Source organism: Cydia splendana, chromosome 20 (genome assembly GCF_910591565.1).
Source record: "Cydia splendana chromosome 20, ilCydSple1.2, whole genome shotgun sequence".
NCBI lineage: Eukaryota > Metazoa > Arthropoda > Insecta > Lepidoptera > Tortricidae > Cydia > Cydia splendana.
Genome location: NC_085979.1, coordinates 6,332,235 through 6,359,046, shown reverse-complemented (window position 1 = coordinate 6,359,046; position 26,812 = coordinate 6,332,235). Strand labels below are relative to the sequence as shown.

At 39.7% G+C, this 26,812-nt stretch overlaps 3 protein-coding genes across 4 annotated transcripts; 1 reads left to right on the top strand and 2 right to left on the bottom strand.

Annotated features, from left to right (window-relative positions):
* Positions 1 to 631: 631 nt before the first annotated feature.
* Positions 632 to 1,423, bottom strand: LOC134800910 (SOSS complex subunit B homolog). The gene has a single exon (XM_063773442.1). It carries the CDS (start codon positions 1,283 to 1,285, stop codon positions 758 to 760), a length of 528 nt encoding a protein of 175 aa, XP_063629512.1. The 5' UTR covers positions 1,286 to 1,423; the 3' UTR covers positions 632 to 757.
* Positions 1,424 to 2,043: 620 nt separating this feature from the next.
* Positions 2,044 to 10,324, top strand: LOC134800787 (protein Rae1). 2 transcript variants are annotated; one of them, XM_063773339.1, is made up of 9 exons: positions 2,044 to 2,248; positions 2,784 to 2,876; positions 3,304 to 3,477; positions 4,554 to 4,625; positions 5,488 to 5,619; positions 6,744 to 6,887; positions 7,308 to 7,400; positions 8,622 to 8,735; positions 9,735 to 10,324. In XM_063773339.1, exons 1-9 carry the CDS (start codon positions 2,102 to 2,104, stop codon positions 9,816 to 9,818), a joined length of 1,053 nt encoding a protein of 350 aa, XP_063629409.1. In that variant the 5' UTR covers positions 2,044 to 2,101; the 3' UTR covers positions 9,819 to 10,324. The 2 variants fall into 2 exon arrangements, 1 of the variants encoding a protein (XP_063629409.1); XR_010145562.1 differs by lacking the exon at positions 9,735 to 10,324 and having other exon boundaries at positions 2,045 to 2,248; positions 7,308 to 7,536; positions 8,622 to 8,712.
* Positions 10,325 to 17,470: 7,146 nt separating this feature from the next.
* LOC134800818 (NADH dehydrogenase [ubiquinone] 1 beta subcomplex subunit 3) lies at positions 17,471 to 19,011 on the bottom strand. The gene is made up of 3 exons (XM_063773374.1): positions 18,906 to 19,011; positions 18,641 to 18,773; positions 17,471 to 17,691 (listed from the first exon to the last, which is right to left on the bottom strand). Exons 2-3 carry the CDS (start codon positions 18,766 to 18,768, stop codon positions 17,514 to 17,516), a joined length of 306 nt encoding a protein of 101 aa, XP_063629444.1. The 5' UTR covers positions 18,769 to 18,773; positions 18,906 to 19,011; the 3' UTR covers positions 17,471 to 17,513.
* Positions 19,012 to 26,812: the final 7,801 nt, after the last annotated feature.

Genomic DNA, 26,812 nt, shown 5'->3' with positions numbered 1-26,812 from the left:
CTTGTGAACGAGAAACCCGACACCACCTTGGGACTGTTGGTCGCCCTCCCGGTGGTAGAGCAAGTTACCAGACTTCAGGGTTGTCGTGTCCTCCCCCTCTCTACGGACTTCGCATAACCCTACAATGTCCCAGTGTAACCTGCTCAGTTCCTCTTCCAGCTCGCAGATCTTTTCGTCAGTCCTCATAGTGCGTATGTTGTGTGTTACCAGGGCCAGTCGTCGTCGGGGCGGGTAGCCGGATCTTTGCCGGAGATTCTTAGCACCCCTGACCCCGCTAATGCCCTGACCGCTACCATAGCCAGAGCACCGGGGGTCGTATATATGAATGTAACCATGAAATACGTGTTTTTTTTTTTTAAATTATGTTTATGTTTATTATCAATACGGAGCAGATGTGATGAATGTGATGATGCAGTCAAATGTTAGCCGATGGAACTGACAGTCCTTGACAGAAAAACACGACCACATTGAATTTGGGTTGGTTGAGATTGTTTTGAGGAAATATATATACAGTTGGGAATTAAAGTATTTATCAAAATAACAAAAAATTATTTACAGTGCAATTATTTTACATTTTGTTTAAAAGTAGCAAGTGGTGGTATGAGCAATTATACATATTTCCCTTAAACTTTAACTTAATATTAAAACCAATAATTTTTGTTCTAGGTATCAACTAACATATACACACCAATATAAATAAAATACAAACAGCATATCGCAAAATATTTTTACGAAAGTCCTGAATATCACTGAACCGCTACCTCCGGTTGTTGTTTCTCTGATGTCCCCGTCCTCTGACATATGTTTTGTGTCCTCCCATTTTGTTGTCCGATTGAAACGGTTTGCTGTTGTTGCTGTTGTTGTTGACGGCTGGCGGGGTGGCGCGCTGGGCCGGAGCGGCTGCCGGAGGGGTGGTTGACATGGGGGGCGGGGGCGGGGTAGGTTGTGGCTCACTCATGTTCACTTGTTCATTAAACAACATACAGAACTCGCCTACTTTCTGTATATCTCCTGATTTACCAGCGTACAGAGTCAAAGCGCCTCTCCACAAGGCCGCGTAGCCTCTCGTGAGCCGCACGATGTCTCCAGGCATAAGTAGGGCGCCCGGTTCGTCCCACACGGAGAGGTTAACTGCGGCGCCTGCGTCCGCTACCCTTAGCGTCCTGACCTCTCTGGCTTCTTTGGTTAAAGTCGGCCCACCGACTTCCAGCACTATGAAGACTGCGTTGATGTTCTTCATGCCTGGTTTAAGGTCTTTTATTGCCACATAGTCCGTGCTACCCATTGCGAAAGCTAAGTTATCGTTCTAGCGTACGTAGTTGACGTTGGCGGAAATATTGTCAAATATGGACGTGCGGCTGCAAATATTACTATTAAGAGGATTTTTTTGTAAAAACATAGGATTTGCATAAAAAATAACATTAACCATACAATAACATAAAGTAAAGCGTTGATTTAATTTTATCTTTGACGGATACGTGAGTTATGACCATATGACAAATTACAAATGTCATTTTTCTCCTTAAATACCCATCAGGCTATCAATATTGGGTGTATTGCCAGCGCATTTTGCATTTAATATATTGCACAATAATATTTACAGTGTATGGAGATCCTTTCCTAAGTATGTTTGAGCAATATTTTTTAACGCGATAAAATGAAAAATATACACTCCAAAATGATTTTTTATGTATAAATCGTAAAAATATTGATATTTTGTGTGATATTTTATTTTTATAATATTATTAATAAAAATATGCTACTAGTTTCGGAATAAAACAGGTATTATATTTCATAAGGCTCTTTAAAGATATTTCCAAAACCTAAATTTAGTCTTGACACATTAAAAAAAGTCAAGTGGATAGGATAATAACATAACCTCTAAAAAAAAACGGTTTGTGACTGTTATTTAAACAAAACATTGGAGAAATCGCTTTACAGTTATTTAAATCGTGTTCTTTTTCTTTAAATAATGTATTTAATACGTATTTGTACATAATCTATTGAATGCACTACAGCTACAGGTTAATCATCGTCTGTGAAAGTACTGCGCCTTCGTTCTTAAATCTTCGATTTCTATCCTTCAGTTTAGTGCAGTAAGATGTTCAACCAAATGACAGCAGCCGGGGGCAACCCTAACAAGGATCTGGAGGTCGCATCGCCGCCCGACGACACCGTTTCGGCCCTCGAGTTTTCCCCGCCTTCCGTGCCGCAAACATTCCTTATAGCCGGCTCATGGGACTGTCGGGTACGTAATGTTGGTTAGGCTTGTAGCTATTAGCCGGGTCCACACAGAGTCAGGATACGCGCGAGGCAATTTCCTCGAGCACAAAACGGCCAGTGTAGACGTGCCTCGGCCGATGCGGCCCGAAATTGCCTCGCGCGTATGCTCGCTCTGTGAGGACCCGGCTTTTGAAATATTATTCCGTTTTAATGCACCTTTTCCCTTGCAACCCTACTAAATCAGTTAATATTTCATGAATATATATGATTCTCAATGGCATTATTAGAAACTTTTTTATGCTGTAAAACTGCACTTCACATTGTTGTAATGTTTTAAAATTTTTTCAATGCCAAAAGTAATCTTAATATGAATGCCACTCTGCCCATGCGTTTATGGTCAAATCTAAGAATATAGAGTAGCGTTCAACCCTATGCAATCTTCAACTGTTATGGCATTGTTTATATCTGTATCTGAATCTTACTGACGGTGGTGTAGCGCGGTCCTTTTCTTTGAATGTGTATTCCCAAGGCCAGTGGCGTAACATCTTGTTATCCCTCAGGTGAGATGTTGGGAAGTGGAGGCGTCCGGGAAAACAGTGCCCAAAGCTGCACAAGGCATGGACGGGCCCATTCTGGATGTAGCCTGGCATGATGTAAGTAAGACACTGATTCTCAGGGCATACTTTAGCTGGCGCGGGTGCAAGGCGCGAGTGATCGGGTTAACAAAAACCGGCCAAGTGCGCAAAAAATGGCATAAAATCACGTTTGTTGTACGAGAGGCATCTGTGAAAATTTCAACTGTCTAGCCATCACGATTCCTGTGATATACAGCCTGGTGAGTAGTGACAGACAGACGGACGGTTCCGTACTTTTTAGTATTTGTTATAGCGGCAACAGAAATACGTCATCTGTGAAAGTGTTAACTGTCTATCCATCACGGTTCCTGAGATACAGCCTGGTGAGTGGTGACTGACAGATGAACAGTTGAGTCTTAGTAATAGGGTCTTGTTTTTACCCTTTAGGTACGGAACCCTAAAAACAACCAAATTCTAGGATAAAATATTTTGCTGTTTTTTGCAGGATGGATCTAAAGTGTTCATGGCCTCAACGGACAAAAGTGTTAAATGCTGGGATCTAGCGGCCAATCAAACCATTCAGGTAGCAGCCCACGATGCGCCGGTGAAGACATGCCACTGGGTCAAGGCGCCCAACTACACCTGTCTCATGACCGCCTCCTGGGATAAAACATTGAAGGTAAGCTCACTACATCAGATTTTTCACTAACGTTTTCGGATGGTTCTAGTTCGTTTTTTTTTTGCATTAGAAAAAGACTACGCGATCTTGACGTGTCTTTTAATTGATAAACGCTTTTTTAAAATCAGTAACTATTACTTATGAAAGCAAAAGAATGTAAACAATCGTATATGATTCATAATTGTTACATATTTGGCGTGACTTATTTTTCAAAAGTGTTTTTCAATGAAAAGACACGTCAAGAATTCAAGATTGTTTACTTACCTTATTTCTAATGCTAAAAATAACGAATTATAGTCAAAGGTGGTTTTCTAGTATCTTAAAACCACCTAGCTATAATCCAATTGTACAGTCACCTGCAATGATATGTTACTTTTCGAAGGCCGCAAAAATATGTGACACGCTCTTATCGCTCTACAAATAAGATCGTGTCAGATATTTTTGCGGCCTATATTGTGTAAGATATTATATTGCAGATGATCGTACAACAATGGTATACAAGTTAAAAACCTTTATAAAAATAATTTCTTCCATTTATAACAATCTTTTGCCTTGGCATTAGGTACGACATTCAGAACCTGAACGAAGATATTTGATTTAATTTTCGACCATAGTTGGAACTGTTGGGAACTTTGCTTTTGGCTTATAGTTGGTTAGGGTGGTATTCCACCTGTCCAATGTCATGTCATTGCGTCTCACTCTCTCATTGAGCAAAATTGTGAGACGCAATACGCATTGGACAAAGATATCGGACAGATGGAATATCACCCTATGTTGTTGGTTTGGTGTTGCTCTAAGAATTTAACTTGTAGTTACTTCACATCAAAGATAGAAGTTATTTTCCTATAATACTATAACAATTTCTAAGGGTAGTTACTGTTATTTATTTACTGCCATTTTTCAATGACAACCCCAATTTTTTGCTGAATTTACAAGAAATGGCGTCACCAACTTGTTAGAACATGCATGGAAGTTGTACAAAGGTTTTAATTTTCATTTAATCAATGGAATCACTCGTAACATTACTCTTAGTATAATTCAAGTTTTTAATAATTTTATATGAAAATCCATTCCAGTTTTGGGACACCCGCAGCTCTCAACCAATCATGAGTATGAATCTATCCGAAAGGTGTTACTGTGCCGATGTGGTGAGTCATTTAACAAACAATTATAATATACAACTTTATTCATAATTAAATAAATATACTTTGAAAAATATAGAGTAGAGAAGGGGTTTCAGGGGCAGTGGACTTAAAGCGGTGGCGTGTGCCTCGGATGCACATGCTGGTGGCGCGTATAAGGGCGATACTGATCCTGCATCTCAGCCAGCCCAGTATGGTGCTTAGTGAGCGGCTCCACCGTTGTGATATAGTTTCTGCCATATGTTTGATAAAGGAGGACATTTGGGGTGCATCTGCATAGACGCTGTCAACAGGAATGGGAATATTTTCTCTGCTTTTCGTCTTCGGCTGATTTTAGCACATTTAACAAACAATTTGTTATTACTAACAGATTAACTTAACCCTGTGGAATGTAGAGAGGGTAATAGAGAGTAGGTACTCTCTCCAGACGGGTGTTACGCCTGAGCATAGAGAAATATAGTAAGAATAGAGTACTCACTCCATACATCAGTTTTGATACAAAAACGACTATTATTTTCGCAGTCGACATCTAGCATCGAGAAACGGAATTATATCAGTAGCGCTACTTGATACTAGAATTCTTTTATAATATTATAAGTTAATCCGGTTATAATATTAGCTGAAAATTGTTGAGCATTAGACTTTTCGGTCGTCGAAACATCTATTGTCAAGTAGCAGTACTGATAATTCCGCTATTCGATGCTAGATGTCGACTAAGAAAATAATAGTCGTTTTGGTACTAAAACTGATGTATGGAGTGAGTACTCTATGTATTTCTTTCTCTATGGCCTGAGGGCCAAGGAGCGTATTTTATCGAACAGCAGCACCAAAAAGCCCGATGTATGATTATTATTGATTGTGTTGTCAGGACTACCCGATGGCGGTGGTGGGCACGGCGGACCGCGGCATCTGCCTGTACACGCTGGAGGGCAAGCCGGCCGAGTTCAAGAGGATCGAGTCCCCGTTGAAGCACCAGCATCGCTGCATCGCCATCTTCAAGGTAAATCCATCGGATAGTTTAATGTCAGAAGTCATCCCTAAAGAGGGTGAAAAAGGGGAGTGGAAAGGTGGAAGTGAGAAAATTAATGAAGTGCTTGTTAATTGGTGTAAACAATTAAGCATATTATGCTCGAATTGCTATTACATTTTATCCAGGCGCTGTACTTACTCTATCTGCTGGTACTAATTCCACGCAGGCGCAGTCGCGGGCAAAATAGGGTTCCATACCCAAAAGGTAAAAACGGGACCCTTTTACAAAGACTCCACTGTACGTCTGTCTGTCTGTCATCAGGATGTATCTCATGAACCGTGATAGTAACAGATGATGTATTTATGTTGCCACTATAACAACAAATACTAAAAAGTATGGAACCCTAGGTGGGCGCGTCCGACTCGCACTTGTCCGGTTTATTATTTTTTGTTTGAAAGGGTGTGCTTTCTAGTTGGTCCCATTGTCATCGAGTCAGGATCCTGCAAAAATCGAGGAATCTGTATGAATAGATAAATATTATAGGAACAATTATATATAGGATATTTTATAGTTCCGAGTTCCGACAGGGCTTTTGATTCAGTTGAGAGTAATGTTCACAATTGGAAGAAAAAATCGTGCCCCGCGTTTGACAGCTGAAGTGGCATGCTGATCTGATGATAGAAAGAAAATATGATGGAGCCAGAGGGTGGATAGAAAAACGCTTCGGTAATAGTCAACCCCTCAAGTCTGAGTTCATATTAGTTTTGACAAATCCAATACTTTGTATAGCTGGACCAAACTAACTCTGTATCGACTTTGGTGTGGCAAAGTACGGGCGTGCCGTAATAACCGTCATATTTTCATAGAAATTTGTGACGTCCCACGGGTAAAGGTACCTTATGGCGGTTGGCGCTTACGCTATTATTAACGTCGCTCCAATACTATTGCGGTGCTATGCGACGTAAGCGCCAGCCGTCATAAGGCACTTTTTCCCGTGGAGACTCACATTTGACGTAAAATGCAGTTGGCAATAAAAAAAAAATAAAATATATTAAATTTTCGACTGAAACTTTATTCGTATTTCATAATTCTTTATTTGTAAGAATACAGTATAATTTGAATACAGTGTAATATATTAATTTACTTTCCTTTAGGACAAGAAGACCAAGCAACCAGCTGGTTTCGCACTGGGTTCAGTGGAGGGCCGGGTGGCCATACAGTATGTCAACCCGACCAACCCGAAGGATAACTTCACGTTCAAATGTCATAGGTCAGCGGGGACCACTGGTGGATATCAGGTATTTAGTTATGAAAGTCAACAAAAAGGTATGACAGTCAAATTTTATACTGTAATTACTACATTGTGTCTGGGCACAGAATAAGTAATAGTACTACCGTACAGAAAGGACACTTCCTACAAAACCGAAGTTTGGCAGCGATTCAGGGTCGAATCATGATATCCTTTTCTAACTTATAGCTTCCTTTCGGCTATTTAGGGTTGTCAAAATTCAAGCCATTATCTTATCTGTGGTCGTGCACGCAAAGGGACATCAAGTTGTGTCAACCCTATGCTGAGCCGAGCGGAGCCGAGTTTGGCCGAAGTCAGGACTTTCGCACCCCTGGCGAAACTGAAAATTACTTTTGTCATTGTTGTTAACTTATATCTTACATAAAAAACTGTTAATTAACTTATCCTATTCGGCGTATTATTTCCCCAGGACATCTACGCAGTGAACGACATCGCGTTCCACCCCGTGCACGGCACCCTTGCGACCGTGGGCTCCGATGGATCCTTCTCCTTCTGGGACAAGGTATACTATACAATGATTATACATATATGAACCATGTCCCCGGGACATGTAAGCAGTGAACGACATCGCCTTCCACCCCGTGCACGGCACCCTGGCGACCGTGGGCTCCGATGGATCCTTCTCCTTCTGGGACAAGGTATACTATACAATGAATATACATATATGAACCATGTCCCCGGGACATGTACGCAGTGAACGACATCGCCTTCCACCCCGTGCACGGCACCCTGGCGACCGTGGGCTTCGATGGATCCTTCTCCTTCTGGGACAAGGTATACTATACAATGAATATACATATATGTACCATGTCCCCGTGACATGTATGCAGTGAACGACATCGCCTTCCACCCCGTGCTCGGCACCCTGGCGACCGTGGGCTCCGATGGATCCTTCTTCTGGGACAAGGTATACTATACAATGAATATACATATATAAACCATGTCCCCGGGACATGTACGCAGTGAACGACATCGCGTTCCACCCCGTGCACGGCACCCTGGCGACCGTGGGCTCCGATGGATCCTTCTTCTGGGACAAGGTATACTATACAATGAATATACATATATGAACCATGTCCCCGGGACATGTACGCAGTGAACGACATCGCGTTCCACCCCGTGCACGGCACCCTGGCGACCGTGGGCTCCGATGGATCCTTCTCCTTCTGGAACAAGGTATACTATACAATGAATATACATATATGAACCATGTCCCCGGGACATGTACGCAGTGAACGACATCGCCTTCCACCACGTGCACGGCACCCTGGCGACCGTGGGCTCCGATGGATCCTTCTCCTTCTGGGACAAGGTATTAACTCGGGTGAAAGGCAATTTTCAGCCTCGGACTATTGGCGCTCTCACTGCGTTCGAGCGCCAAACTACTTCGGCAGAAATGAGTGCCTTTCATCTCTTGGTTAACAATCTACTATTGATATAGGTATATGCGTGGCCCGTCACGCGCTTGACTGTATTTCTTTTCATGTTTAACTTGTACTCCAAATGATTTGCTCAAAGCTCACCTAAATCAGTGATATTCTAATAGGAGTTACCTGACTGGGCACATTGTGGCTTTCCATCAGAGAAGGGTCCTTATGTTTCATGTACAATGAGGACCTTTCTATCAGAATTTATGTAGGGATTTCAGATAAAAAAGACCTTATTGCACTTGAAGGACCCTTCTGAGAAGGAAAGCCACAATTAATATGAATATATGTTGTAGGACGCGCGCACGAAGCTGAAGTCGTCGGAGCTGCTTGAGCAACCGCTAACGCGCGCCGCTTTCAACCACAACGGGCAGATATTCGCGTACGCCGTCGGCTACGACTGGTCCAAGGTATGTACTTCAAATACACATCAGCGGTTCTTAACCTTTTTCCATCCACGGACCCCTAGGAAATCAAGCACAAGTCCAAGGACCCCTTAATAAAAAAAAAACAGCAATACATTTCAGACCGGTGAGAATAGGTGAGACTGCGGCGGACCCCCGTACATATACTCAGGGGTCCGCGGACCACAGGTTAAAAAACACTGACATACACTTATACATATGTATGTTAATCTGTAAGGTATTTGTAATATGGGCCTTGTTGCCTGATTTAAATTTTTGAATCAATCAATAAAATAAATAAATAGTAACTCTTATAGTAATTAATATCTGGGAGACCGACCTTTCCTCGGAAAACATATAAAAACTCAAAAATGCGCGTTTTCCCAGAAATAAGACGTAGCTAGATCGATTTATCGCCCCCGAAAACCTCCATATCGTCGGGTGATAAGCCAAAGTCACTAAGTACTATCAAAAAATTAAAGTAACAATGCACCTTATTACACTTGTAACACGGTTTATTGTCCAATAATTTCAATGGTGTTAGTGACTTTTGCTTGCCACCTGACGATATAGCAAATTTCATCGACATCGTTAGAGCCGTTTCAGAGATCCCCGAAATATATATATAAACAAGAATTTTATTGCTCGTTTAAAGGTATTAGATTAGATAGGCCCCAAAAATCTGACGGATCCTGTGCTGCCCCCTATAGCACAGAATAAATAATAGTAACTAGGTACAGAAACAGAAGACTCACTCTCTAACAAAACGCGTCTGTTACGATCAGGACAGATATGGCCGCTAGGTGGCGACAGCGCCACGCGCGGCTTATGGCTAACCACCAAAGTTGGTGTGGAACGGATGTACTTTTAGCTACCTGTAGCAAAGCGACAAAATCGCGGAGTGAGCCACGCCTGCCATTAGATTGATTTACGCCTCGCGCCAAAAATTTGACGGCTCCTGTGCTGCCCCCTATAGCTATATCCTTGACCGTTCTCGTGTTGCAGGGCCACGAGCACTTCAACCCAGCCAAGAAGAACTTCATCTACCTCCGAGCGTGCTATGAGGAGCTCAAACCTAGGACCAATTGATTGCCGCTGCCATCTTTCAACGCGTGAGCGACGTCGTGTGACGTCAGTGACGTCATTTGACGGCATTGACGTTATGTGACGTTGGCGTCATAAATGACGTTTAGCCACCTATTGAGTGATTCGCTACTATCTTTCAACGCGTAAGTCGCGTCATAGGACGTCAGTGACGTCATATGACGTTCGCGTGGAACATTGAAAATCGAAGTTCGAGTGAAAGAAGGAAACATAGTCTGTATCTTTAGGTATTAAATTAAAGTAAACAAACAATTGGTACATTTTCGGGTAGTTATAAAATTAATTTTTTAACCGACCAATTACAAAATCGCCTGGATCTGTAACTGAACGACCTGACTTTAACCTACATTATTTGATCGTGTAATGTTTTCATCTACCCTCAACTGGCTTAAGGAGCCATTTGAGGGTAGATTTTGTTTGCTTTTATTTAAATACCTAAAGATACAGAGTATAGACGAATCTCCGATTTTCCAGAGACGTTGGTTGCCTTGCGTCATAAATGGTATTCGCATGTAGGACAATTTGACCCTTCCGTCGCTAAAGATCATATTCGCAAAACATGATAATCTCACATGTGTGCGTTTTCAAATTTGGGCGCTTAATGGAATGCCTGATGATTTTCATTAAGGGAAACAATCAAAATCTTGTGTGCAAACAATTCCGTCACTGTCATAAACGTGTGTGTAAACTAGAGATGCTCCGGACATTCGGTTACTATCCGGTATCCGTCCCTCTTTAATATCCGGCCGGATTCCGGATAGTAGGGCAGACCGGGGGCAATAGTACCACGGGGCAATAGTACCATCGTTATTATCTTCACAATTACAACGAAATATGAATATGACTATACACGATAAAGCCCAATACTTGTCTGGACCCGCTCACCAGTCGGCCGCTCGCTACGACGCGGAACGGAGGTGCTAAGAGACCATTTTTGTTTTCGAGTGATCAAAGTAAGTATTTACGAGAAATATTATTCAAAACTAAATAATCCTAGAGTTAGATTGGTATTTGATTATGATTGATTAGTTAGTTATCAAAGTTTGTTTTGTGGCACAGTATGGGGATGAGTTAGCTAAAGGAATTGAAATACATATAAGTACTTTATGTAATTTTGGGTACTCGGGGGCAATAGTACCATGTGAGCCGGGGACAATTGTACCGTTACAATTGACACCGCGGTACAAACGACCCGTTAACAACGTTACCAAAAATATTAAAAAAGCATTAGGAGAAACCAAAAATAATAAGCAAGCAAGCAATATATAAAAAGCAAGGAAAAACATGAGACGGAAAAAACAAAAGGGAAGGGAAAAGACAAGGGGAAAGGGACCGGAAAAGGAAAGGAAATATGCAAGGACAAGGAGGATTCTGTAGAAGAATACTATTGCCTAGTCTGTGGTGAGCCTTATAGCATAAGCAGATCCAATGAAACATGGGTGCAATGTGATAATTGTCAATTGTGGGCCCATGAACAGTGTACTGACCAGGGCCCTATTTCACCAAGTACGACAGGTACGGCAATTGTCAAAAAATGACAGACCACTGTTTCACCACATTTCACACAGTGAGATATTAATAGTAATGTGAGTTCAAAGTAACCACTGATCTCAATTAGTGTTATTAAATATTCTTCTTCTTAAGACTGATGTAACTGAAAATATTGATTACAGTTAAGCTCTAAAATAATAAACCTATATATAATAAACATATTGTTTGGGTTTTATTTACGTTCCAATTTTTGGTACTATTGACCCGCACGAGGGGTCAATTGTACCACAAGGAATCATTGTCGAAAAACGGGATTTTCTACCATATTCTTACCGTTTATTAACAATTACCCTCAAAAATACGTAAATCAATAACCTACTATTTCATATGTACGTAGAGTTTTGGTTCAGCTCCTATACATTCTGAACTAGGAATCATTAGCCAAAAAATGGTACTATTGCCCCCGGTCTACCCTAATTTTGCTTCTTTCGGAGTCAACAAATTGGATTTAAGAAACCGTCACGGTCGTAATCGTAATTACTCGCCTAAACATTCCACTATCTCACGCGCACTCATTTCGAACCTTTGCTTTCATAAGTAATAATTACTGATTTTTAAAAAACGTTTTTCATTTAAAAGATACATCAAGATCGCGTAGTCTTTTTTTAGTGCTAATAAAACGAACTATAGTACTATGGATGTTTTTAAATTGTCTAAGCGCCACTTGCACTATCCGTCTAACCCGGGGTTAACCGGTTAAACCTGGAGTTACCATGGTTACCAGTACAATTTGACACTGAGTTAACATTTTAACCGGTTAACATAACCCTAGGTTAGTGTTATGGTGCAAGTGGCGCTAAAGGGACTCCCTCTGGTCGCATAACGACTTTTGTCATATTTTTAATTGTCATAACACTTTATGTATAAAATTGTAAGTCATAAAAATCTTTAGTCAGAATTATTCCTGAGCATAACTGGGTTTTTGTCATAAATTAGTTATGTCATAATTTTTGTAGTCATTAATTTAATTCGCATAAAATTTTAAGTCATCTGCTTGATATCCATAATTGTTTTTCGTTCGAAGTATTGCAGTGCATAGTATTAATATAGATATAAAAAAATAAGTCATATATTTAGTGGTCATAAAAGAAACTAATCATAATAGGTAGGTTAGGTTCGTTAGGTTGCTTTAGATGCCCGAAGGGCAAACTATATAGAAATAGGAGCCCCGCGTGAGCGGGGCTCCGTCGAATTAAGTGTTCGAACGGAGATTAGGGAAAAGGTTTTTTTCGAGGAGTTGTTGAGAGCCTAAAATTAGTTTCTTAAATTATTTATGTAAACCATTATGGTTTACATAAAATTATTATGCTACAAAACGTTATAAGTACGTAAAAACCTTATAAATATCGATAAATATGCTTTTAGCTGGTATGACATTTGATTCATTATAATCAAAACCTATATGCACAAAAAATTTATGACAACTGCTGAGTATGTCATCAAATATTATGGCTAAAAATGTATGACACAATATAATATGACTTTTCATTTGTATGCGCAATGATGATTATGACACAAGTTGTTATGCGCATCAAAGATATGACCTAAACTTGTATGCAACCCAATATGGACCCGGCGCTAAATGTATTAGGGCCACTTGCATTATCCCACTAACCCGGGGTTAACCGGTTAAACCTGGAGTTACCATGGTTACCAGTATAATTTGACACTGGGTAAACGGTTTAACCGGTTAACCCCGGGTTAGTGAGATATTGCAAGTGGCGCTTAAACTTTTAACCTTTTGAACGCCATAGACGGCAATTGAGATCAACGCAAAATCGTGACAACGACGCCAAAGACGGCATTCGACGTCGATCGTTTTTTGATAAAAATCTACTGAAAAACACCCCACTTTTAGGTTGGCATAATTTATTCACAAAACTAAATTTTACCCCCGTGGCGTCAGTGGCACGGCAAATGGATGCGCCGTTTGGCGTTCAAAAGGTTAAAATACGTGTATCCATATGAAAGGTACCTTATGCAGTTTTCATATGGTATATTTTGATACGGAAAGCCACAATTATAGATACTTATAATGTAAGGTTAAATGTGAAGAGTGAATAGAGTTGTCTAATTTTCAAGTTACATTAAAACTGTATTGAAATAAAAATTAATACAACTAATAGTTTTAGTTGAAGCAATTGAACAGATGTATGTAAGATGTAATTGTATTTTGTAATTTAAATTGTTCCAGAATGTTAATAAACGAGTTAATAAGGATATATTTTTTATTTCCGGATTATCCCACAATCGGGTCAGCTAGATAAAGTCTCCCCTCCTAAAGTCATGTGGGAACATACATTTTCTACAAAACATTAAGTTCTGGAAACAAGGTGCCTCAGAAATGAAAATTTTGTTAAAGTGGTGCCTGGCACACATTTACACTTTTGATTTTATTGTTACACTATCCATAAACGATTATTCCGGACCTTATTTGAATCAGTGCCTTCGATACGCCACGGAGAACGTTGTCACTAAGGTTGTCACTTTATCGGCACAATTCAGATATGACCCGGAATTGTAATTATCTTTATCACTAACACCTTATAAAACAAAGTTCCCCGCGTTCGCGTCTGTCTGTTTGTATGTTCGCGATAAACTCAAAAAACCGGGCAAGTGCGAGTCGGACTCGCGCACCAAGGGTTCCGTACCATAATGCAAAAAAAAACGGAAAAAAATGCAAAAAAACGGTCACCCATCCAAGTACTGACACGCCCGACGTTGCTTAACTTTGGTCAAAATTCACGTTTGTTGTATGGGAGCCCCATTTAAATCTTTATTTTATTCTGTTTTTAGTATTTGTTGTTATAGCGGCAACAGAAATACATCATCTGTGAAAATTTCAACCGTGATAGCTAGCACGGTTCGTGAGATACAGCCTGGTGACAGACAGACGGACGGACGGACGGACGGACAGCGAAGTCTTACCCTTCCCGGTCCCGTTTTACCCTTTGGGTACGGAACCCTAAAAACCGGCCAAGTGTGAGTCGGACTCGCGCACGACTGGTTCCGAACCATTACGCAAAAACGGCAATAAAATCACGTTTGTTGTATTGGGAGATCACTTAAATATTTATTAAGTATATTCTGTTTTTAGTATTTGTTGTTATAGCGGCAACAAACATACATCATCTGTGAAAATTTCAACTGTCTAGCTATCACGGTTCATGAGATACTAGCGGAAGCAGTTATGAAGTTGACCCAAAAACTTTTTATTTAGCTATGAGCTTCATCACATATGTTCCTTGAGTAATTCTAAGCATTTAAAGCCTGGGAGGCAATAAGAACTGTGCGTCTAGTCGGGGAGGGCGGGGTACAAAGATGGCCGCCACCCGTGATATTGAAAAAATAGTTATTTGTACAACAAGAGATCAAAGTTTGATATTTCTTCGAGTGCTTATTTTGAGTCCCGTGCAAGCGAAAGATTCTATAATAGATTCACGAGCGTAGCGAGTGAATCTAATTTAGAATCTTGAGCGTAGTAAGGGATTCAAAAGCGCACGAGATGTAAATAACTTTGATCTCGTGTAGTACACAAAATTTTTCACCCTAAGCAGTGAGAACATACCTAGAGGGACAGAGATAATAGAACCCAAGTATATTGAACTTGTATTAGACCCCGCATGTTGAAATGACATTTGACTATAAAGGTCACTTAAATGTCATTTTGTCTCACTCAGTGAGCAAAATCGCATTTTGCTCACTGAGTGAGACACACACAGTGAGCAAAATGCCATTTTGCTCACTGAGTGAGACAAAATGACTCAGTGAGCAAAATCGCATTTTGCTCACTGTTTTTAAGAAGCAAAGTACCCTTGTTCGAGCTGCTGAGGTGAAAAATCTATTCTGGTCCTGGTGGCCACTATAGTTCGTTTTTTTAGCATTAGAAATAAGGTAACCAATCTTGATGTGTCTTTTAATTGAAAATCACATTTTAAAAATAAGTTACGCCAAATATGTAATAGTCGGTTTAGACTCTCGCGCGAGCCACGAGACGAGCCGCGAGCCGCGCCACGAGACGCGAGTGTGAACGGTAGGCTCGTGACTCGTCTCGCGGCTCGGCTCGCGCTCGCCTGGCTCGCGTGGAGGAGCGGTTTTTTGGGCACGAGTCAAAGGGGCTCGCGCGGGACGCGCGCTTGCGTTCACACTCGCGTTCGACTTGTCATTCGATTATAAACCTTATGCCGTGCCGTTAGTGTTTAATAGTACATTGTGTATTAAGGGCGGGAAATAAGAAATTACGAACGAGTGTCAATTTTAAGCCCGACGCGAAGCGAGGGCTTAAAATGTTCACGAGTTCGGAATTTCTTTACCGCCCGTGGCACACACAATGTTTTTCATCACACTTGTAAGGAAAAAAAGGAGAATTAATAAAAACAAACTTCTGTATAAAACACTTTTCCGCCCTAGGGCGAAAATTTCAATTTCCCGCCCGCAAGCCCTACGTGTAAATAAGTGTTTTTCATCACACTTGCTCGGAAAAGATTTTTTCCGCCCTAGGGCGAAAATTTCAATTTCCCGCCCGCAAGCCCTACGTGTAAATACATCTTTTCCGAGCAAGTGTGATGAAATAGTACATTGTGTATTAAGGGCGGGAAATAAGAAATTACGAACGAGTGTCAATTTTAAGCCCGACGCGAAGCGAGGGCTTAAAATGTTCACGAGTTCGGAATTTCTTTACCGCCCGTGGCACACACAATGTTTTTCATCACACTTGTAAGGAAAAAAAGGAGAATTAATAAAAACAAACTTCTGTATAAAACACTTTTCCGCCCTAGGGCGAAAATTTCAATTTCCCGCCCGCAAGCCCTACGTGTAAATAAGTGTTTTTCATCACACTTGCTCGGAAAAGATTTTTTCCGCCCTAGGGCGAAAAGTTCAATTTCCCGCCCGCAAGCCCTACGTGTAAATACATCTTTTCCGAGCAAGTGTGATGAAAAATATATTAGCTCGACGAGCTTACGAGCCATGAGACGAGCCTCGAGCCGAGCCACGAGGCGAGAGTGTAATCGTTAGCTCGACAGGCTCATGCGCTCAAGGCCACTCGAGGCGAGCCACGAGACGCGCCGTGAGACGAGCCGCGAGCCGAGAGTCTAAACCGGCTATAACAATTATGAATCTAATACGATCTTTTATATTCTTCTGCCTTCATAAGTAATAGACGAAAAGTAACATTGCAAATAGTGAGGTGCGCGCGGGCGCGAGTATAAGCGCACGCGTCTGGTTGCGTGCATTACAGACACAAAAATACAGTCTCTCACGGCGCGGTTACGCCCCGTCACAGAATAAATAATAGTACTAGGTACAGAAGACTCACTCTCTAACAAAACGTGTCTGTTACGATCAGCACAGATATGGCCGCTAGGTGGCGACAGCGCCACGCGCGGCTTATGGAAAACCCCAAAATTGGGGCCGAACGGATGTACTTTTAACTACCTGTAGCAAAGCGACGAAATCGCGGAGTGAGCCACGCCTGGCCCCGTCAGAGCGACGGGTATATTCAGCTTGAAATCTCAAAATTGAGTTCGATCTCAGCTCCTGTTTCGTCTTATCGACCTGTATGTAACTATGTAATGGAATCTAAGGTAACTAATTTAACCATCTTCCAAGGATCGTAGCGTCATGAAAATTGGCAGCTGTATGTAGTTCTGATGACAATACAATAATATGGTACTGTCGAACTGATCTGATGATGGAGACAGAAGGTGGCCATAGGAACTCTGTGATGAAACAACGCAACCTAATTGTGTTAGGGGTTTTTAGAATTGTCTCGATGAGTATTAGTTGCCTGTCGTAAGAAAAGTACAGTCAGCGATAAAAGCTTGTACCAAAAAAGAAATTTTTGCCAAAAACTTATTAGTAATAGATGATGAATGTTGCGAATAAATAAACGAGTTAACACGGATATATTTTTTATTTCCGGATTATCCCATAACCGGGTCAGCTAGATAAGTTCTGGAAACAAGGTGGCTCAGAAATGAAAATGCCCGGCACACATGTACACTTTTGATTTTATTGTTTGATTTGTCACTGTGACAAATATTAAGTTATTGACTGTACTGGAGTCTAAATAAAGCAAGCAAACATAAACTATCAATAATTTTATTCAGTAACACTGCATTCAATAATTTAATGATGTCCACCCTCTCCCTCATGGCCGTGGTCTCCGTGACCTTCCCCGAGCATCTTCTCCGCCCCGGCGGTGATCAGCGCCAGGCCCAGGCCGATGGGGAAGCCTCGGAAGAACACTTTCCTGGCGCGACCCCATTTCGTGCCAAAACCGGGGTTGTATCGCCACGCCTCGTTTCTGGTAAAATTAGATAATTCTCATTAAATTGAATTGCACTTCGTGTATATTTTAGTTATGTTCTGTTTGTAATGTACCTATTTGTAAATTGTGTGTTTTGCAGCATCCAAATAAACGTTTTATCTATCTATCAGGGAAAAGTATGGAGATAAAAGTCGAAAATTCAAACTAGTGCTGGCAGTTACACATATATATACACTGTAACTGTTGAGTTCAGTCTTTTGTCTTGATTCAATACTAGTACACAAGTTATCAATGTTATCATATACTGTATTTGAACCTTAGAGGATATAACCAACGGAGACGCCATGTCTAAAATTTTGCGGTATAAAATAGTCTGCCGTTTTTTGCGGGGGAGGGGCACATCAAATGTATAGGTACATCATGTCAGATAGACGTCAGTCCATACATATGGTTGACATGTGGTTGACCATTGGCCGCCTATTTTCGACAGAGGGGAATGCCTGTTAATGGCGGCTCCATTGTTAATTACTCCGAGATTTGAACATCAAATTGACGTGGGCAATGTTCAAATCATAGCCCGCGTTCTAAAACGCCAAAAAAGTGGGTAAACACATGATTCAAACATTTTGTCTTCAATTAAACTGATGCGTTTGATCACTACAGACATGCTGAGCAAATAAAAGTCATATAAAGCCTTTATAAAGCGATATATTTTTTAAAAGATATTCCTTTTTTTTTTAATGCAGGCAAAGTTGGCTATAATGACGTAAACTAAAGAAGAATTAGGCATAGATGTTCAACACTAATTCTAAAGAAAATCAGTAGTAAAATGTGTACCATTTTCTGATAATAGAATAAATACAAAGAAAATGACACATGCCTTCTCCTGTATAGGAGGAGAAGGATATTACATTTTAAGACCTATTATTATCTCTATCAAGTTAAAAAAAACACCATGGGATCTTAAATGCAACAAGATTCAGACCTGATCCAGGGGTCCTTTAATCCCTTCTGAGCCAAAGCCTTCTCCAGTTCCTCCAGCTGCGGGATCCCCTTCACCTGGAACTGCTTGTGGTCAGGGACCACGTAAGGCGCGTGACCATGTCCGCCCATCCTTCCTGAAAATTCGACCAAGAAGAATACAGAACTAACCTCTATTGATTATATAATTTTGTATTCTAAATTATTATGAATGAAGTAATATTTCATGAACGGCCTAATATTTTAAAATAAAGACAAACGAAACCTACTTTTAATTAAATAATTATATGGCAAAAAATGGTCGTAATCGCAGTCTAAAATTAGAAAAAATTACAATTGTTTTGACAGCTGTGACAGTGACACAGTGACAGTTGTTTAAGGCTAAACTATTTGAGACACAAATATACACGTTGCATTTCATTACTGCAAAAGCTGCTATTTGTATACAAGGTCCTTAAATTATTTCCAGTATGTTGGCTAATTTGCTACTTCCGTGTTTGTGTTTGTGTTTTTATCTGCAGCTGCACTTGCACCTATATTCAGTCGCATCGTCGGTTCACGGCCGGTTGTTGTTGCGCGCTGAACGCTGAACCGAGCTTTACGACTGAAAGCTATTATTCCTAATTCATGAAGTGCGATAAAATTATAAATTAAAACGGTGTCTAAACTTAACATACACTGTATCTGTTTACATTTGTGCGCGGTCGCTTTCGACTCTTCATAGGGATCAATGAAGTGTACTCCCGTGTGTGTAAACAAGAATAAGAGTGGATATTTATAGAGTGCTTGAGAAGCTGGAGTTTGTAACGTTTCTAGATATGTGTAGTAATTAGTGCAATGAAGTACATCGTAGCGGTCCTGGCGGTGGCGGCGGGGGTTGCCGCGGTCCTGCCGGACAACAAACCGCGCCCGGGTGAGATTTTTTATTTTATTCTTCTCCACTATTTTACCTTCTCCGTCTATTACCTGTGTTTTACCGATTATGTATGAAATAAAATCAGAAACATTTTATAATTTAACTGGGAACTTTAAGACTGCGGTGTAAACTTCCTTTCAATAAATAAAATAATGTCGCGATGTTGCGGATGCGGACTGCACCACGGGAAATTAAATACCGGTGCGTATCCCGGAACTTAGAACCTTCCTACGGGATAAACCTACATCTTTATTCTTTATTGGGATTTCTCAATCTTATCTTTCATTTTTAATATAACTATATTTTAAGTTGTATATAATTCTTTATTCAAAATATCGTTTATTTTGTTATTTTTTTTTAAATAGAAATTTCTACACATTATTTATTTATTTTACCTAATTAGTAAATAATAAATCACATATAGCTATTATGCTATTAGGTACCAAAACAATGTCAATAATTTAGCACTGATAATGAATTCATGGTACCTACATTGGAAAAAACAAAATATTAAAAAACGTTTAGGTATATTAAACTTCTCACTGGCTAGAGTGGCTAGAGTACAGTTTATGACCTTCATTCAGATAATGATATAATACCATACATACAAATCGTTACTAAGATAGGATAAAGCTATGAACGGACTAGGAAATTAAAGAGAATTAAACTCCTTAGGATCTTTAATGACTTCCATAAGCTGAATGATAGATTTCTTTACCAGAAAGTCAGCTAAATAAAAATGTTGATCTGAAAACACTTCAATTACCATAATAATAAATTTAGTACTACAACTTTCCATGCCCGGTAAAAGAGGCAGAGGTAAACCGAAAACAAGATGGAAGGATGTAGTGCTAAAAGATATGATTGAGTGCAAAGTATCACAACAACGTCGAGGATAGGGCGAAGTGGAAGCGAAAGACATGGAAAGCTGACCCCATCACCATGAGGGTTATATAGCTCGGAAGAGAGAGAATAATAGTGTGGTCACCTGCAATAATGTCTTAATGCCCATTGGTGGGTTCCATCCCATAAAGATCCACCCATCAAATATTGGGTGGGTCCTTAAACTACTAGGAAATCTGAGGGTAAACAATAATATTTTATGCCCCATTTTAAGACTTGATTTGGGCCCCATGCCTGTGGTTTTCAACCTGTAGAATGCACCCTGGAGGTAGTGATGTCTCTAGCCCCAAACTAAACTCAAGTCCTAGTAAAATAGGTAGAAATATAGACAAATAGCAGAAGATAGAGAGTTGCAGTAATTAATAAGAAAGCAAACAAACCATATAAAGCCACTATAGTGTTTAAAAATATCTGATTCATTCATCAAGACCGTTAAAAGACAACAAATGTAAATAAAAAAAAATATATAAAGGCTGATAAATTACAAGCTTTTTTTTTATTAGTTTATAGGAGTGTCCCACTGCTGGGCAAAGGCCTCCCTTCTTTCCCGCCATTTGGTCCTATCCAATGCACACTCTCGCCACTCTTTACACAATTTGTCAAGGTCGTCCCGCCATCTCCGTTTTGGTCTTCCTCTGCCCCGAGATCCGTCCTGTGGGACCCAGCCTGTAGCTAGTTTGGTCCAGCACTGTAGGTGCATTCGGCAAGTATTATATGGGTCATTCTAAGTTAAGAGGTATTAATGGTGTCCATGATACATATCCATACTTTTCTTAAACAATTTAAATAAATTATGGTAATTTCCCTTAAAAGATTGCATTTCCTCTATAGACAGTCAATTTCAATTAATTAATTAATTCAGTTTTGTCACAATTGCACCTCAAACATGCAAAATGTCCCTGCCCTGGCCTGTCCCTTTGCAGGTTTTACAATAAATCAGTCATTTTATCCAGATGTAATTCCCATAAATCCGTTAAATTTGGTATACTTCATAAATTAAAATAAATATTGACTGTAATGTTATTAATAAAATCCTTTAAATTTTTCATTTTCATAAAAATTATTTATGTTAAATTTTGTCCCCCAAATTCAATGTCTTCTACCCTGGCCATTATGTAAATGTAAAAATATTGGGTTTATAATTTTAATTATTGCGATTTTAATCCCAATAGCAATGCATTTGATTCAACACTAACAACCAACCCTGCGACAGTCATCTTTTGGTTCTGATTGTCAGTCATTTTGATCATTGACCTCTTTACTTGACAATGTTGTTTTATGAAAGTGGTATCTCCCCTGGTCAGTTATATTTCAAAATTATTGATATAAATACTTAATTGTATTTGTATATTTACTATAGTTTATGCATAGATTATATAAATACTTTATTTTAATTATTTTCAATAAATACTTTCACAATTATATCTGATTTGACATGAAAAAGTCACTCCCCTGGCGTCTTTCCCCTGGCGCATAATTTTCCAAAATGTACAGTGGAGGTATGAATTCTTGTTTAAATGAATCATTACACTTTAATTTGCTCGTATTTGTAAGACGGCTGGTCAAAATTTCGATTTAGTTTATGTTTTTAAACAGATCAGGGGAGAGACCGTTTTCTCTTAATTACATAGAAAAAGTACGGTCTCTCCCCTGGTGTCTTCTAAAATGGTAAAGAATTAAAAAAATGACTGATCAGCTTACAAATATACATAAAAGAGTTGTTTCAATAAAAATATTGTATAATTAGATCAAAATTTTAACATTTATGTTGTGCCACTTTTTCATATTTATAAGCGATTACCTCTTAACTTAGAATGACCCGTATACTTTTACTTCGTATAATTACATACTACTTAATGTATGCTATTTTTAACCAGTTTAACTTCTCAATTATCTTCCATCAAATGTTGAGCAACACATATTCCTTTTATTGTCAACTGATTCAACATCAACACAAATGTATATGCCCTCCAGTCTCAATAGAAGGGTTAATAAATATACGTGCTGCAGTCAGCTCCTTGTTACCATATTACATTGTCATTGGAAATATGGAAGTACATGCGAAATATCTGCTCAATCCGACGCCCAAAAGTTGTTCAAATTTAAGTTGCATGATTTGCAACACCATATATACAAAGAGATATAGGTATATACTGGTATATACGCAGTGAAGCTAAATATTGTGTAATACAAGTAACCGTCAAAAACATTTTTTGATACACACTTTTATTGCCGATTGTACTTTCTCTCTTTTGCATGTCTATCAAGTACTTCTCGAAACCTTTCAAATGAGCCTAAACTCAATGTGTTTATGTTTTCCCATCAAAGAGTTTCTTTGGCTGCCTTCCGACTTCAGATCAGCTCCATGTTAGCATATTATTGCATTGTCGTCGGAAATATGGAAGAATGCGAAATTTCAGCTCAAGCAGACACCCAGAAGTGGTTCAATTTTAAGTTACAAAATTTGAAGCACCATAGGTACCCACAAAGAGATATACCTACTTAGGTATATACGCAGTGAAGCTAAATAAAAGTGTAATAAAACTAAAATGGTCGCCAGTCTCCAGAGATAAAACAGCTGACGGTCGTTATCTTAACTAGGCCCATTAAAGTGTTTGCGGCAGATCCATTATGCCTACTGCACGGTAAATAACGTCCTCTATGTGGCGATGTGGAGATTAGCGGCTTATTATAGCCGGCGACTTCGGTCGCGTTGAAGTTTTTAAACTGCTTTCCACTACCTTTCCCTTAGAGAGTACGTAGACGACCTAACTAAACTATCATCATCATCATCCTCCTAGCGTTTGTCCCGTACTGTGACGGGGTCCGCTTTCCTACTTTTCTCCTTCCACTTCGCTCTAATCCTGGACATCGGTTTCCGCTAACGCACAGGCGTTTAAATCTTTGGCGATGACGTTACGCCAACGCTGCCTTGGTTAGCCCCTCCTGTTTGGGCCTGGTAAGGCGAAGCTAAGGGCTCTATTGCCTACGTATTCAGGTGGCCTTCTTTTGGCATGGCCAAACCACATCATTTGTCCTCACAGTTTTACTGTAAAATCAAAAATGGCCGAGTTATTCAAGAAAAACCGTTTTTCGAATATACACAGGAGCCTGATTCAGTCTACTTTTTGAATTTACACTCCCAGTGACCCCCCCGAGGGACCAACGAAAATAAAATCCAAGAACTAGTTATTCACGGGTCAAAATCTATAATGACTGTACTAGTAATTTTATCAGTCTGTTGTCAGTCTGGACTGATCGTGTAACCGTGTCCATTTTCCATCATTCTGGCATCAGTCAAAACTCGAATTGACTGATGGACTGAACTGACGCCAGAGTTAGCGTGTAACCGATGTCAAAGGGTTTTTTATACTTATAAACATCTTTGTTTTTTAGCACCCCGACACCATTGAGTCGCGCAATAAAATCAACACTATGCTGTGTACAGCGTGCGTGCAATGCGCGAGCGATTTAAAAAAGTATGCTGCGATTTAATTCGCCAGATGTGGACACTACTTAGGGGCTGTCCATAAATTACGTCATCGATTTTTGTCAATTTTGGACCCCCCCCCCCTAAAATCATCCAAAAATTATGCTTCGAATGACCCCGTTTCCTCCTACGTCGTGCTACCGTCATCCGATGTCCAGACCCCCCCCCCCTAATTTGAAATGACGTAATTTATGAATAGCCCCTTTAGGACAGTTAGGACAGTGATTCTTGTGTACTTTAGCATTATTTATTATATCAATTTGTGATTATACTAACGAGGTTCTCGGATTTTATTGTAATAAGTACCTTTAAATATTTATTTATATATTTCGGCGATCTCAGAAACGGCTGTAACGATTTCGATGAAATTTGCTATAGGTATGGGGGTTTTCGGGGGCCAAAAATCGATCTAGCTAAGTCTTATCTCTGGGAAAAGGCGCATTTATGAGTTTTTATATGTTTTCCGAGCAAAAACAAAATGTTTCTTCAAACATAAACGTCACTTTCGACACGGACACATCTAATTCATATCGTTTCTAGATCTATTAATTGATAACTGATTGTATCTTAAGTTCTAATCGGGCAGTACGTCGATCTATTTCCTGTAGGTAATACATTATTTATTATTTCAAATACGCCTATTTATCCATCATTAGATGGTCCGTATGCTCGTTTGCTACCCCACTCTGTAAAAATGCGGTGACGTATTTGGCGCCAGCATGCCTCTAGCTTTGAATTAGTAAAGAGTAAATAGCTTGGATATTTATAGGTCTTTGTCGCAGTAACGTACCAATAGGTCAGTGTTAAAAGCGACAAGGGAATAACTAGTCAATTAAATATTTATAAGGGATCGTTTACATTGTAAGTGGTGGAAGCGCGCACTAACGGCTTACCATCGTCCACAGTGTTAAGAAGGTTAAAAACGTAAAATTGTACTTACAAGCTTTTATTTAAGTGCTACCCGAGGTTTTCATCGATTATTGGCAAGTTTTGAATCGTATCTCCTACTTTTGCACAACAAATAGACGTATAAGACAAACGGCTTCAGTCTTTTACCTCCATTTTTTGTCTACCGGATTTTGAAAGAAATGAATACTTATTTTTTTAATGATTTTTTAACCGACTTCAATTTCATAGAAGGAGGAGGTTCTGTATTCGGTTGTGGCTATTTTTACGTGGCATGGTGTTTTGGGCGTTTTCTTAAGCAACTCGAGCATTTTCTCCCGCAAACCACCAATTTGATGAAGTAGACCTGATGATGATGATTATTTTGATGATAATGATGATGATTTCTTTAAATGTAAGTATGTTCAGCGATTACTCCGGAACCTGTTATCCGATTTGAGTAATTCTTTTTTTGTTTGGAAGAAGTTACCTCCAAGGTGTTTCCGTATTATTTTTAGATCTGGTCTGATGATGGAATCCTCGAGGAATTGAGGGAACTCCTCAATTTTTAAAGGCACGTGTTAAGTGATTTCGGGGTTTTCTAAAGTAACTCGAGCATTTGCTTCCGAAAACCACCAATTTGATGTACTGCAACTGTAGCCTTACCACGAGTTTGTCATTGACATATTCGCTAACGTCTTATGCATCTAAATGTAAATTTTTATGCATCTCGCTCACACTAAGGTTAATACGAGCGAGATGCATAGGAAGTAAGTTACACACATGCTAGCGAATATATCAATGTCAAACTCGTGGTAAGCTGGTAAGGCTACTGATCGGGGGTTAGGGTTAGGAGTTAAGGGGTCAGGGATTAAGGGGTCGGGGAATGCCGGTTGAAGGGTTGCTGGTTCAGGATCGAGGGGTTCCTGGATCAGGGGTTGATGTGCTGTGAGGTTGAGTGATCGGGGGGCTGAGGGATTGGGTCAGTGGCGGGGCGGGCGGATGGATTTAGTTGACAGGAATTATAATTTCCCAGACGGTCTGGAGAAAATTCCTGATTACATATTTACTAAAGTAATAGGTACACGAATTTAGTGTTAAACATTAGCTTGTTTTTCATTCATGCGTCGCGCTATTAACAATGCGTTAAAACTAAAAATGGTAAAATAAAAACTTTTTCAAAAAAAATGGAACCGACTTCAAAAAGGATGAAATAAAATATTATCCTTTTTTATGTCTATGCGTTACCAACTTATATGTTTGAAGTCGGTGCCAAGCCAAGTAGTAACAATACCAGTCAAAAATAATCAGCTTTATGGCTGTACATCCCATTAGAACTGTACTAATAACTATTATAAATGTGTAAAGAATTCTGTCTGTCTCTTTGTCGCTTTTTCATGGCTAAACCACTGAACCGCTTTAGGTGAAATTTGGCAAGAAGGTAAATTCCTAATTGTTTTATATTTTGAAATGTAGTCCTCTGGATAAGGGACGGGAAATAACTCAGTCCCAATCCCACACTTGCGTGCTATAGACTGTTCGAGCATTAGTAAGAAATGCTCTTTAAAAATACGACGGCATAAAAATGCATTTATATTTACACTAATGTGCCGATAAACATGGTACGGACTGCGCCAAGAAGGTTTGATCGTGTGTTCTGAGTTGTTTTCTTAGGTCCAGTCGACGTCAATTATATGTTTACACTTTAGCACCTTACTCCTTTGTAATAAGGCGAAAAGTGTAAACATATTTTTAACGTCGACTGTACCTACAGAAAGTACGTTCATTGTCGTCGTGTAAGGCAATCCAACGTAGGTAAATCCTTATCGAATCGCACCAAAGTGATGGTATGCTTAAATATTTGGCTTGGCACCGACTTCAAACATCCGACTTCAAACATATCAGTTGGTAACGCATAGACATAAAAAAGGATAATATTTTATTTCATCCTTTTTGAAGTCGGTTTAATTTTTTTTTGTAAA